The following is a 12,779-nucleotide window of genomic DNA, read 5'->3' on the forward strand; positions in this document are numbered from 1 at the left end:
TGTTGAGTAAGGCAGAGATACCCAGTATTACACGCACCAAACACCCAGGCATCTTTCTTCAAATCTTAGGTCTGTGGGTCTTATGCTAGAAAAATGCAGCACTGTAATCGTCTTACTTAGAATTAGTTGTCCCAGTGACTTAGGAAGCTGGAAAAATATAAAAAGTAAAATTGGATATTTGAAATTCAGTCCTCTCCAGACATTCTCTTAGAAATAAGATCACCACCTCTTACAGGCCTGGTTTTCTTTGGCTTGTGACATGACTCTCCCCGGCCCATCTGTGCCAAGCCTTTGGCCCGGCTGACGAAACACCTCCCTTTCAACAGGCCTTGCTCTCTGGAAACCTTAGTAAAATGCAGCTAGTTCACACTCCGGCAAACCTCAAACCTAGACTTTCCCAGTTAACAAATGATACTTTGCCAAAATGCTTACTAAGTCCTGGCTCTAGGAGAGTGTGTAATGTGGAATCACCACAGCTTGAAAAACAAATGAACAGCCCTCCCAGTGCCATGGGGTTGCATTCCGATGGAGTGCTCAAATACAGTTTCCATCATACCACATGCAAGGCTTGCCTGCTAGAGGTTTCTTGAATTGTTGTTTTTGCTGTTGTTGTTTAAATATATTTACTTGCATGCTTATCAGGTGTGCAAGATGCGTTTTTCATGGATTTCCCTTTCACTGTTTGCAAGCAGAGAAAATTGGATATTAAAAAGCACGGTCTCGATGAAGTAGCAATCAAAGAGGAGCAGCTTTGTCCTATCCCTGTAAATCTGATCTGCAATGCTAAGAATGTGGGGAATGAGCTTCAAAACTGAATAATTTCATTTAAAGCTTAAAAGGAAAACTTGGCCAATGCTAAGACGAAGGTTTAACCAACCTGGTCTGCAGAAGGAAAATCTTTTCAATAATACATTTCTGAACCCCAGAAAACACACACACACACACACACACACACACACACACACACACACACACACACATCTGTAAGGCAGTAGTCATCAAAAACAACAGAAGAGTGTGGGGCTCAGTTTTATTGTCTTGCATCAGTGAACATTCCTCAAAAGCAGAGAGCGTCACTAATGGAATTATATGTTTTCATGCTGTGATTATATTTGATTTTTCCTGATCTTGATACAGACATTTTGTTCACGGTTCCATGACTAGGCAGAATATTTACTAGCTTTCTCTGTTTTCTGTCTACCCAGTCCCTACCCACCACCGGAAAAGAAAAAGAGACTATCCAGAGGAATTTATTGATAGAAAAAAAAAGTTAACATATAGAAGGCCAGTGCTGTGGCATAGTGGTTTAAGCTACCGTTTGTGACATTAGCATCTCCTACTGGAGCGCGGCTTGAGATCTGGTTTCTCTACTCTGATTCAGGTCTCTACAAGTACTTGGACCCCTGCGACCCATGTTAGCGATTGGGATGGAGTTGCTGGTTCCTAGATTTGATCCAGCTCTGATTGTTGTAACCATTTAGAAAATGAGCCAGCGGAAGGAACACCCATCATTCTCTGTCTCTCCCCAACTTCCCTTCTCTCTGTTGCTCTTTCAAATAAAATCTGTCTGTATCAAAAACTTGATTCAGCCTTCAGAGATTTTTCATTCAACAAATACAAAATGATCAGTAAAAAAAAAAAAGAACCTTAAATTTGAAAGAAACAGAAGAAAGAAATGCTTTTAAATTCTGAAATTCCATGATACACATAATGGGAATTTAATATTTTTGATTTTTAGTGCATGTTTATTGGATAAATCATAATTTAGTTTATCTTTGTATCCATTACCCCAAATTGTCCTGTCACTGCAGTAGAGAAGATTGGTCAGCAGAGTCCAGTTGACTGCAGAACACAGTACCAGAAAACCACCCAGTATGTGCATAACCAACATACATTTTTAACACATGAAATGTTCTAGCTATTGCATCCATGATGCCTCTCAGGAGGCCAGGCAAACAGAGAGTTATATTGAAATTTGACGTGGTGTTATTATTGTGAATCCATTTTCTCTTACATCAAATATCAGTTGAGTTCTAAAACTCTCAATGACTGAATACCACTCGATTTCTCTTTGGGCATGTATGTCCTGTTCTCTAGATTTTCATGGCAACAGAGTACAGGCTGCCACTTCAAATATGTTTATACTCCAGGGTTTCCTCTTGAAGCATTATGGAAGGAAATGCAGCAGTAAAGTAAGTTGGTGCAGTATAGATGCGGAATGAGAAAGGGCTTCTATCTGCAGATGGAATCAGCTCTCAGATGTAGGTGAAGTCTCCTTGGCCTGACCTCATTGTGTGTTTTTATCATACATGGAAGAAAAGTTACCATTACATTTTCTCAAGTTCAAACACATTTCTTGAAATGCCATTTATTAGAATGTTGAAAGCACAATTTCAGTTCTCTCCTCTCAAATCCCTCCAGTTTGGCTCCTGGCCCAGCCACTCAACCCAAATCACACTCTGAGGTCTTCCAAAACAACTTCTCAGCCAAAACCAATAGTATCATTCTGGGCTTGTCAGCTTTATTCACAAGCATATTCTTTTCATTTCTAACATCCATCTGGTCTCAAATTCTGAGGATTTATCCATTCCAAGATTTTGCTTTTCCTTATCTCCTGAGTCACACCTGTAGCAACTCTTCTTTAAAGATCATTCCAACTTTGGTCATTTTAAGCACAATATTTTTGAAAAAAAAAAAATGACTTCTCTATTCGAATCTCTGAAGTCCCCTTACTTTTCGTGTTGTATTTCTTGATGCCAGGCCTTCAGCTGCAGTTAATCATGGTAATAGAATAGCTCTGGTCTTGATTCTTAGCTTTTTGCTGCTGTTTAATAGCTTTGTTTCTGTAAACAAAAATTAAGTCACGTTGAGTCCTTCTAAACCCTTTTATTATCATCACACTTCTCAAAACATATGTTTTCTGGATGATACAGACCGAGTTAATATTTTTCAGTTATGCTCCACCCATGCTTTTCAACCTTTGTCAGTATGAGAATATTTCTAGAAGTCCATGGAAATTGGAATCAAATGTTACATTTATTGCAGTGCAAAAGTTTCAAATTTTATGCACGGCACTATCACAGTGTTTTGTTCCCAGGGTTTTTTTTTTAAGACCTCATGTAGATTAGGCCAAATTATACATACATATCTGTGTATGGAGTCCTACTACCCCATAAATCAAATCAGGCAGTGGTTGTACAAATCCTCTTCCAGCTCTTACACCACCCAAGGGAACATCCCATGCTTGGGACCTACACACATGCATTCAGCTATTTATCTCCATTTAGTAATTCTGATGGACACCAATCATAAGAAAGGGACTTTTCTTCTTAGAAAGTGTGCTAAGTTCTCCAGTTTCCTATCTTTCATGAATGTATGTGACTGTGCCATATGAACCGGCGGTCTTCTCTCTTGGGAATAAGGCTTTGTGTAAAAATGGATCCTGCTCGTTACAAGTGTTTGAATCCCATAGAGTCAGAGGTATATTTGCTAATTCAGTGTATCTCAACTCTGTGGGAAGACATGCTTCTGGAAAGATCAGGAAATATTTTCAATGCTGTGTTAAAATCCATAATCATCATCTTCTACTTTTCACAACAATACGTACTTCAAATGCCTTTAATAATATCCACAACTGAGGAAATATTACATCACCTGTGCATTTTTGCTTTCAGGATCCTCCAATGGCTGTAACCCTTGGACTCCGCATGGAGGAAATGATTTTTAATCTTGCTGATACACATTTGTTTTTTAATGACTTAGAGGTAAGAATTATATAGGGTAAGAATACTTACATTCATATGTAAGACTTTTTAATGGTTTTTGTATATAAGCAGATCACCTCAAAAAAATAAAAAGAAATATAGCTCCCAAAGTCCTTAAACTTCCTGTGAAAAGGTTGTATTTACAACTACAAACGGGAAGCTAAACCATGCCCCTCTGCAATAGATCTGTACCAGCAGATATTTAGAACAAACTGCAATAGAGAGCATGGAACTTACTGTTCACTCCTGTCCGTCAGTCCTATGTCCCAGTCACAACTCAGGTTGTGCCTTGGGAGTTAGAATTAGCTTTTCCAGATTACTAGCCACCAGGTGGCTATTTAAGTTATTCTGTAGACAATATTTACCAGTAACAGTACTATTCATTGTGATAGCATGAATAAATGTTGCAGACAGTACGGCTCTTTAAGCAGCATTGTCATTCCTCACTTCCTTCCTCTGGATGAACTAATCCTAGGACTTTTTATGTAACACATCTGATGGGTTTGAATGTATTAATTTCCTCTTACATTTTTTTAAAAAAAAATTCCAACATTAATTGGTAATAGAGATCGTAAATGGAAACCAAGAAGACATATAATTAGCTAAGTGGAAACTATTCTCAGAGCCTGAACATAAGTACCAATAGTTATTAACTTGCGGGCTAATGACCCGAGTTATTAGACAAGCAGACACTAGAATTTGAAGTAACTAAAGAACTCAGCTCCTGGATAAGCAAAACTATTCTGAACTAGAAAGATCTCTTTCTTTTGAAATTATATTTTTAAATTGATTTAAAAATGAAATGATTTGTCTGTGATTTATGGAACAAGTAGAGAGTAAAATAATTATTATGAAATTCGATCTTGTTCTTGGCATTTTATGTTGGACCTTAAACAATGCTTGGGATTTAATATATTTATGCATTACTGGGGCAAAAACTGTGAAGTTCACTACATAAAAACGATGTCCAGGCTTCCCTGCTGGCTAAGTGATAGCACTGGGATTACCTGGCTCCAGCCTCTTCAACCCAAAAGTGAAGGGAAAAAAAGTCAAGTTACTGAGTGACCTAAGTAAGTTTTTAAAATTGACAAAATCTCTTAAATATTTTAGTCATAGCTGAAACACGAGAGTAAGCATGAACAGTTGGTGAACAATTCAGGATGTCTTACAGATCCGTGTGCTGACAGTACGCCATGCGGCAGCGTTCTGTTGCTGCTGTCTGTGCAATAAGTCCATGCCTTTTTACTGGATAATACAATCAATGTCAATTTAAACAAAGTTCTAGTTTTTCCTTTCATGGAATATTTGAAATATCAGGTTTCCTAGACAATTTTTCCTAGACAATGAAAATAGTCACCTCTCTAAAACATGATTTAAACCAATCCTACTACTTTTTATTGTTCAATGTACAGAATGAATTTATATATACCTGTTAATCAAAAACACATTTTAGCCTGTTTGGAACTTGAATTGTTTTATTCATAGTGGTAACATTTTAGATTCATTTTTCTATTTGTTGACATGGGTAAACCTCCGTCCAGAGATGTGTCTAAAAGTCTTTTCAGGAACAAAGAGAAAAGTAACTTTATGTGACTGTATCTAGATTTTATTGTGTTTATTTTATCTGATTGAATTTTTACTAAAATAAATTAAATAATGTACTGTTAGCATTTTATTGGCATGTTTGAAGCCAGATGGAATAAATTTACTATTAAAAACACTAAAGTGAGAAGCTGAAAATAGCATTTAATGAATTTATAAATACCTTTAGCAAGTTTAAAATCAATATTGGTTTATCAAAAACATGATCATGATTGGTGCTCTAAGACTTGTTGTTTTGGATTAGATAATACAATGAATGTCCATTTAAACTCGGAGCAGCATCTGGGGCAGAAATGCTACCTGAAAAAGTATTGTGTTGATTTTCTCCTCTCTGATTGTAGCCTTTTAGTTGGGCTTTATAATGTGATAACATGGCATTTAACTCAAACCCTCAAACATGACTATTCAACAAAGTAAGTCAATGAAATAACATACAGTGCCTACATCACACCGACTGGACCCTCAGATACGCACACCCGGATGAAGCATGCAAGGAAGCTCAAGGCTTTAGCACTGTGGAAGGCTGTTTTGGAGCCTAACAGTTAAGATGGCGGGTAGACCGCTGATTGGTCAGAGTGCCTGGGTTTGCTGTCTCAGGCTGGTTCCTGCCGATGCAGATGCTGGGCCCCTGCCATCCAAACGGGTGGTCGGGATGTGTTTGTCAGCTCAGAGCTGTGGCTTGATCCAGCGCAGCCATAGTGGTCATCTGGGAAGGGAAACGAGTGGACGGAAGGACTTTGTCCATCTGTCTCTTTCACTATCTCCATATTTTAAATAACTATATACATATTTCTAGATTATTTATTTAATTGCAACAAATAGGCACTCATTAATGAAATCCGTATCACAATGTTCAAGATCCTTCAGTGTAGTTCCCTGCATCTTGTCTGTGTGCAACTGACTTGGAAAAATCAGCTTTATTCTCACAGTTTTTCACTCGGATAAAGCTCTTATTGCTACCGATTATCAGCTGAAATGAAGTCTTTTTCTGCTGCTGAGAAAAAAATTGCTTAATAGAGTGTCTCCATCACTAGCTTATGATGTTTTTTTTCTCCTTGTATGCTTAATCTCCTGTTTTTTAAACCTAAAAGTCTCATTTGAGGCCGAACTCCTTTAGCAGACACTGCAGCAGCTGCTTCCCACGTTATTTCTTAACAGATAGCAGACACTTCGCTGCCTCCTGGCCAGCTGCAGAGAAGGCAAACGTTGCTCCTGCTAAGAGAATGTTCTGTTTGAATAACGTGTTATTTCAGTTAGAATAACTTCCAGGGAAAAAGGCACAAGGGACTTTGGGGTCACAAAAGTGAGAAAAGAGTGGTGTGGGGAATAACCGATAAATATCAGTGACAACGTCGTGGTCACCTTGTAAGACAAAATTAAAGCATTTCAGATTTGTATCAGAATGATTTCAAATACTTGAGATGTTCTACCAAAATGTGTTCATGCCGAAGCACGACGGACAATGTTTTTAGTATTTCAGGTTTTGCTCAGATGATTCTTGCAAAGGTCTCAGAGTAAAAACTAAAAGAAAAATAATTATTTAGCTTTTCCTAAAAATGTAAGTAATTGAAGTTCAAGTTTCTTTAACTGGATTTAGTCCTCAGGCGGGTGTCCAGAGTCAACAGGCATAGCTAACTAGGCATAAATTTAAAGAGAAGTTAGATTTGGAAAAACATCAAACATCACTTCAAATACACAGCTCGTGGTCCAGGATGTCTGATCTACTGTGGTCCTCAGGAGTGAAAAATAAATGTACAACTTATCTATGTACAAATTGGTCCTGTGCATTAATGTTCTCGATCAATTAGCATATGAAACTATGAAAGACAGTATAACATCTGATTCTCAGAGTTACAAGACTCCTCACCCTTTTCAATAGTATTAATTTACTGTGAAAGAGAGACGTGGAATATGTTTACATGAAGATTGCGCATGTCAGGTAATGGTGACTTTCCTATCATTTCCACTCCAGTAGGGCCTCAGTTTATACCTTCCCAAGAATGTTAATGTTTCTAAGAAATACTGCTACTATCTAAAACTACCTTTGTCCCTCTATGTTCAAGGGGTAATTTCCAGCTGTCTTCCAGCTGTGATATCTTCCATTGCTTTCTTTTAATAGCTGCTAGTGTTTGAATGGTGAGCACCGCACACACACTCACAATCAGAATGAACAAAGAAAGGGAAACGAAAGAAGCACAAAGGGCTCAGTCGTACTTATTTTGAGGCTATTTTAATTCAGTGCATCCATTCTAAATCATCATGCGTTTGCTATTCTGAAAATTGAATATTTTAAAAGATTTGTTTATTTTTATTGGAAAGTCAGATATACAGAGAGGAGGAGAGGAAGATCTTCCAAGTGGCCAATCCAAAGCCAGGAACCTGGAGCCTCTTCTGGGTCTCCCACGTAGGTGCAGGGTCCTAGGGCATTGCGCCATCCTCGACTGCTTTCCCAGGCCACAAGCAGGGAGCCAGATGGGAACTGGAGCAGCTGGGACATGAGCCAGTGCCCACATGGGATCCTAATACTTGTAAGGTGATGAGAGCTTTAGCCACTAGTTTACCACATTGGGTGCAGAACTGAGTATTTTAAATAACCGCAACCAGACTCCACCTTCAGCGCAAATACTATTTCACTGGATTTTTTCTCATTATTTAAGGTCTTATGAAAACTCTTAGAATAGCAAAAATAATTGAGTCCTTATCTAGAAGTTGTTATATAAGTCTGGGCCAATGCATTACCAATTTTCATGTGGATATATATGCTTACTTAGCAGTTATTTTCCATGGAATTTCTGGTATGTTTGAGATAGGTATAAATGTTCATTTTTCTTCTAGATTTCACAATTTAAAAACTTCAAAAAAGAAAATGTCCTGTGATTAGTTTCTTTCCTCGGTGAGAATAGATGGGATTCTTAAAAGTACACCAGCATGCTTCTTTCCTGCTAGATTTGGTCTAGCAAAGTGCAGGAAGTCGTGGAAGTCTCCCAGGACACCCTGGCCCAGACCCACTGCAATAATCAATCAATCAATAATAACATAAATAAATGAAATGATAGATAAGTAAGCAAATAATGGCAATGCTTAAGTCCGCACAGCAGATATTAGAGAAAAAGAATTCATATGATTTGAAAGATTCAAAAGAGAATTTATCAATTTAATTCTAAGATTAAAATAGTTTTTCTTTTAATTACTCCCCACTGTAATACATTTACAAACCCTTTTTTATGACGCGTTCATGGATTTAGTTTATTGCCTAGGAATGGCGCCAAGGCCCAGCATAAAGTGCCAATGGAGTGGAAAATGATGGGTAAATGCTGCCACCTACTGGCCTTCATCAGATCAACTGGAAGAAGGAAAAAACGGGATGATAAGCATTATTTGAAAAAAAAAAAGACTAACTGCTTCTAATATTTTCAACAGGAATGTGATCAAGTTCATATAGATGATGTTTCATCAGACGATAATGGACAAGACTTAAGGTAAGTTACGCCTTTCAGTATGCTGTTTCCTACAGAAATTCAGCTATGGAATTTTGCACATGTAATTATTTCTTTTATTTCTTTTTAATGTATTTTGGGTGTTGCAGTACCTACAGTTTTGCAACTGATGGCTTCCATGCAGCTGCAAGTAGTGCAAACCTTTGTTTGCCAACAGGTGTAAGAGGAGGAGTTGACTGGATGAGGAAGTTGGCTTTTCGTTACAGAAGAGTAAAAGAATTATATAACACCTACAAGAATAATGTCGGAGGTATGTGTGTATGGCTATGGCCTTTTCTTTTCATCAAACAAAGAATAGGGTGTAGGGAGACTTTAAGCTGTAGTTTCATGTTTGCCCTCATCCTCCTGTTCAAATACACGAGCAAAAGCCAGAATGTGAAGTTTCTGAGAACTGGTTGTGGGAAGAATTGACTGCAAAATGAAGCATTCTTTGTGAAACTTTGTGCCCAGTTGTATAGCTAAGATTTAGACAGGGAATTCTGTTCACAGCATGAGTCTGTGCACGGAACATTATCGAGAAAGTCAGGCAAAGGGACTGGATGAGGCAGTGGGAGGAAGAGCTTTCTAAAAACGAGATCCCAGAGTCATTAACAAGCATTCCTGCCCTGGAATCATAGCAGATACTAACGTGAACTGCAATTTCAAAGTTGTTCCACGAGGGTATTGAATCTTGTTAAAAATTACACTTTAGCTGGAACCATAACTTTGTCACGTAGAGTTTTAAGTGTGGTTATGGTGACTTTTACAAGTTCTGATACTCTTTGGCTAATATCCAGATGATTTTGTACACATCTGTATATGCTGTGGTGATACAGAAACCCGTGCCACCCCAACTATAGCCTTGAACGCGCTTCTGGACGCAGTAAAGCTTGGTGACCCCTGTCGGTACGGTCACCTTTACGGCAACAGGACTCCTCCCGTAGCTTGTGAGGTCATGGAAGGTTGGCCTCCTGAGCTTCAGGTTCTTTCCTCTTTTCATTTTTCATTTTTTTTAAAAGAAGGGTGACAGAGTAGCATAAAACAGAATGAAAAAAAGAAATGATTAAGACCTAAGTAGATGTGTACCTTCTGTAGATAGATGTATTCACATGTAATTCACATGCTGTAATAAATAAAAGGATCACGTATATCCCATAAATATATCATGTACACCCATGCACATTGCCATGAACATGGAATTATGTCCGATCACCTCTGAAACCCATAATGTATTCTCAGTTCTCAGCCGCTACTCACTGGCCGCAAGATAATGTAGGCAGAACTGAAGATAATCATGATGTCATAATAGCAGAGGGCTTAGACAGGGATGCCTTCAGGTCCCAGTAGGAAATTGGGCACAATGAATTGCTTACTTGCTCAGTATTCTAGGGGGAAAAGTTTCTAATGTGCCAGTTCACTCCAGTGCTCAGTACAGACACTTTTATAAGAATCAAATAAACACATTTTCTAGTTAAGAAGCCACTGAAGATAACACATTTAACCTTAAAATAAATATGCCTCTGTAAAATTGAAACTTTTGAAGACTTTTTTTTTAATTTATTTGAGAAGCAGATTTACAGAAATAAAGCAAGAGATGAGCCGAAGATCTTTCATCCACTGGTTTCCTCCCCAAAACTGAGACTGGGCCAGAATGAAGCCACATGCTGTGAGCTTCTTCCAGGTCTCCCATAAGAGGGACAGGGACCCAAGTGCTTGGGCCATCTTTCAATGCCTTCGCAGTGGCATCAGCAGGGAGCAGGATGCGAAGTGGAGCAGCTGGGTCCTGAACCAGCGCCCATGCGGGATGCTGCTGTCACTAGCAATGCTTGTATCCCTTTACTCTTATGCCACAATACCAGCCCCTGCGATTGATTTTTATCATTTAGGATATGCCATTATTCTCCACTGTTAGTGTATTATAAAACTATTTTGAAATTAACAAGGTTGCTATAAAAAATCTTATCCCTTAAATGTTTAAACCAGAACCTTAAGAGTTCATTTTTTAATCATACATGAATGCCTCTTTACTGGAATGAGGGTAGGGAGACTCGCTAGAAATGATAAATTTGGATTAAAAGTTGAAACTGTTGGAAATGTGTAGACAATAGCATGCCGGACTGTCTGTACCAGCAATGTCGGGGCACACTTAAATAAGAGACTGATGGAATCATGACTCCTTTTGAAGCACTATACTATTGCAGCAAGATGGGGAAAATCTGTCGGGGGAGTGGGAGTTTGGGGGGCAATCCCAAATAAACTAAAATTTTTTAAAAAATGTGCACTTCACTCACCTGTATAAGTGCTTCCAATATTTTGAAGTAAAATTTAAATGAAAGTATTTGTTTTCCATGGACTTAGATTATCTTTTGTTTAACAACAAAAGCAAGGGCTTAATCACTTTAAATGAACATTAACATGCCTACTTCGCTCATCTTTTCTGATCTTCTCGCCTTATACTAGTGCAGCTACTAGTGACTAACCAGTATTACTGGTAATATTAGAAATATTCTAATAGCTATGCATAATTCCAGTGTTACTTTTTAATTTAAAAAAATTAAAAATTTATTTGAGAAACCCATCTACTGGTTCAAATACCCAGAACAGCCAGGGGAAGAAGGAGGAAGTTGGAACTTACTCCAGGTCTCTCTCATGAGTGACAGGAATCCAGATACCTCAGCCATCACCTGCTGTCTTGCAGGATCTGCATGGGCAGGAGCTGGAGGTGGGAACTGAACCCAGGCACTCCCCCAGGAGACCCGGGTATCTGAACTCCTGGGCTAAGAGCCTGTTCTGTTGCTATTTCCAGGTAGATAAGATTGTGAAAAAAAAAAAGGAAACCACATATTTTCAGAGAGCCACAATAGTTGTGATGTCACCACATTGGGAGAGCTCCGTGGGTCCTTCCAGCCTGACCCATGGTTGCCTTGGATGCAGCTCAGGACTGAGGATTTTCCAGGCTCTTCAGGGCAGTGGTCTCCAGTGCGTCAGGTTCTCCATCCAATGAGGGCCAAGTCTGAGTGCACCTGCTGTCTTGCATCCTTAGTGTCTAGCCTAAAACCTCGTATCTAGAGGTGGTTTCACAAATACTCATCCCATGAGTGAATGAATGAATTATCAATTATTGCATAAAGGATTTATGTTGTTAAAAATCTCTGTTTCTTTCATTTATTTTAATGGCAGAGTTATATAGAGAAAGGGAGATTCATTACCTGAAAGGCAGCAACAGCCAGGCTGGGCCAGGCCAAAGCCAAGAGCCGCAGTGTCTTTAGGGTCTTCCCACTTCCTTGCTGAGATGAAAGGCCATGGGCCATCCCTTGCTGTTGATCAGGTGTATTGTTAGTGAGCTGGATAGGACTTGAACTGGCACCGATCGGGAGGGTCAGTGCCACAGGCAGCAGCTTTACCAGCTACGGCCCAACAGCAGCCTCTTCATTGCTAACGTAGACATTCAAAACTGATGTATTCTAGATGGAAGGGTCACTAAGCTGAATGTCCCTGAAAAATATTCCTCTGCTGATTCGGCCTTACTTTTTGGTGCCACAGGACTTCTGGGCCCCGCCAAGAGGGATGCATGGCTGCAGTTAAGGGCAGAGATTGAAGGTCTGACAGATTCCTGGCTAACGAATGCACTGAAGTCTCTTTCAATTATTAGTACTAGGTAAGTGCAAGGGTTTTCCTTTCCATGCTTATTATTTTGAAGGTGTACTTCTGTTAGCACCATATATATCAAGATGGTAATCCGGAGGCTAGGTTTAAGTTTGAAGAGACGTAACAGCTCAGAGTCCGCGAACTCTCAGTGTGTGTGTGTGTGAGAGAGAGAGAGAGAGAGGACAGGAAGAGGAATGGTGCTTCTCCAAATCATCAGATCATCTCTCTCCACCCATCCGTTCTCCTAACTCCTGATACTTCCCACAGAAAGCTCTCTCAATAATAAAAC

At 39.1% G+C, this 12,779-nt stretch overlaps 1 protein-coding gene across 8 annotated transcripts in view; it reads left to right on the forward strand.

The window, feature by feature from the left end:
* Positions 1-12,779, forward strand: part of EYA4 (EYA transcriptional coactivator and phosphatase 4) — a 260,900-nt gene that overhangs the window by 239,902 nt on the left and 8,219 nt on the right. For all 8 annotated transcript variants that reach the window (XM_040965420.1, XM_040965421.1, XM_040965424.1 and 5 more), the window contains 4 exons: positions 3,675-3,764; positions 8,787-8,845; positions 8,953-9,113; positions 12,386-12,500. In XM_040965420.1, coding sequence (XP_040821354.1) covers positions 3,675-3,764; positions 8,787-8,845; positions 8,953-9,113; positions 12,386-12,500 — 425 coding nt within the window. The remainder of the gene's footprint in view (positions 1-3,674; positions 3,765-8,786; positions 8,846-8,952; positions 9,114-12,385; positions 12,501-12,779) is intronic.

Source organism: Ochotona curzoniae, unplaced genomic scaffold (assembly GCF_017591425.1).
Source record: "Ochotona curzoniae isolate NIBS_2020 unplaced genomic scaffold, NIBS_Ocur_1.0 scaffold_3890, whole genome shotgun sequence".
Classification (NCBI taxonomy): domain Eukaryota; kingdom Metazoa; phylum Chordata; class Mammalia; order Lagomorpha; family Ochotonidae; genus Ochotona; species Ochotona curzoniae.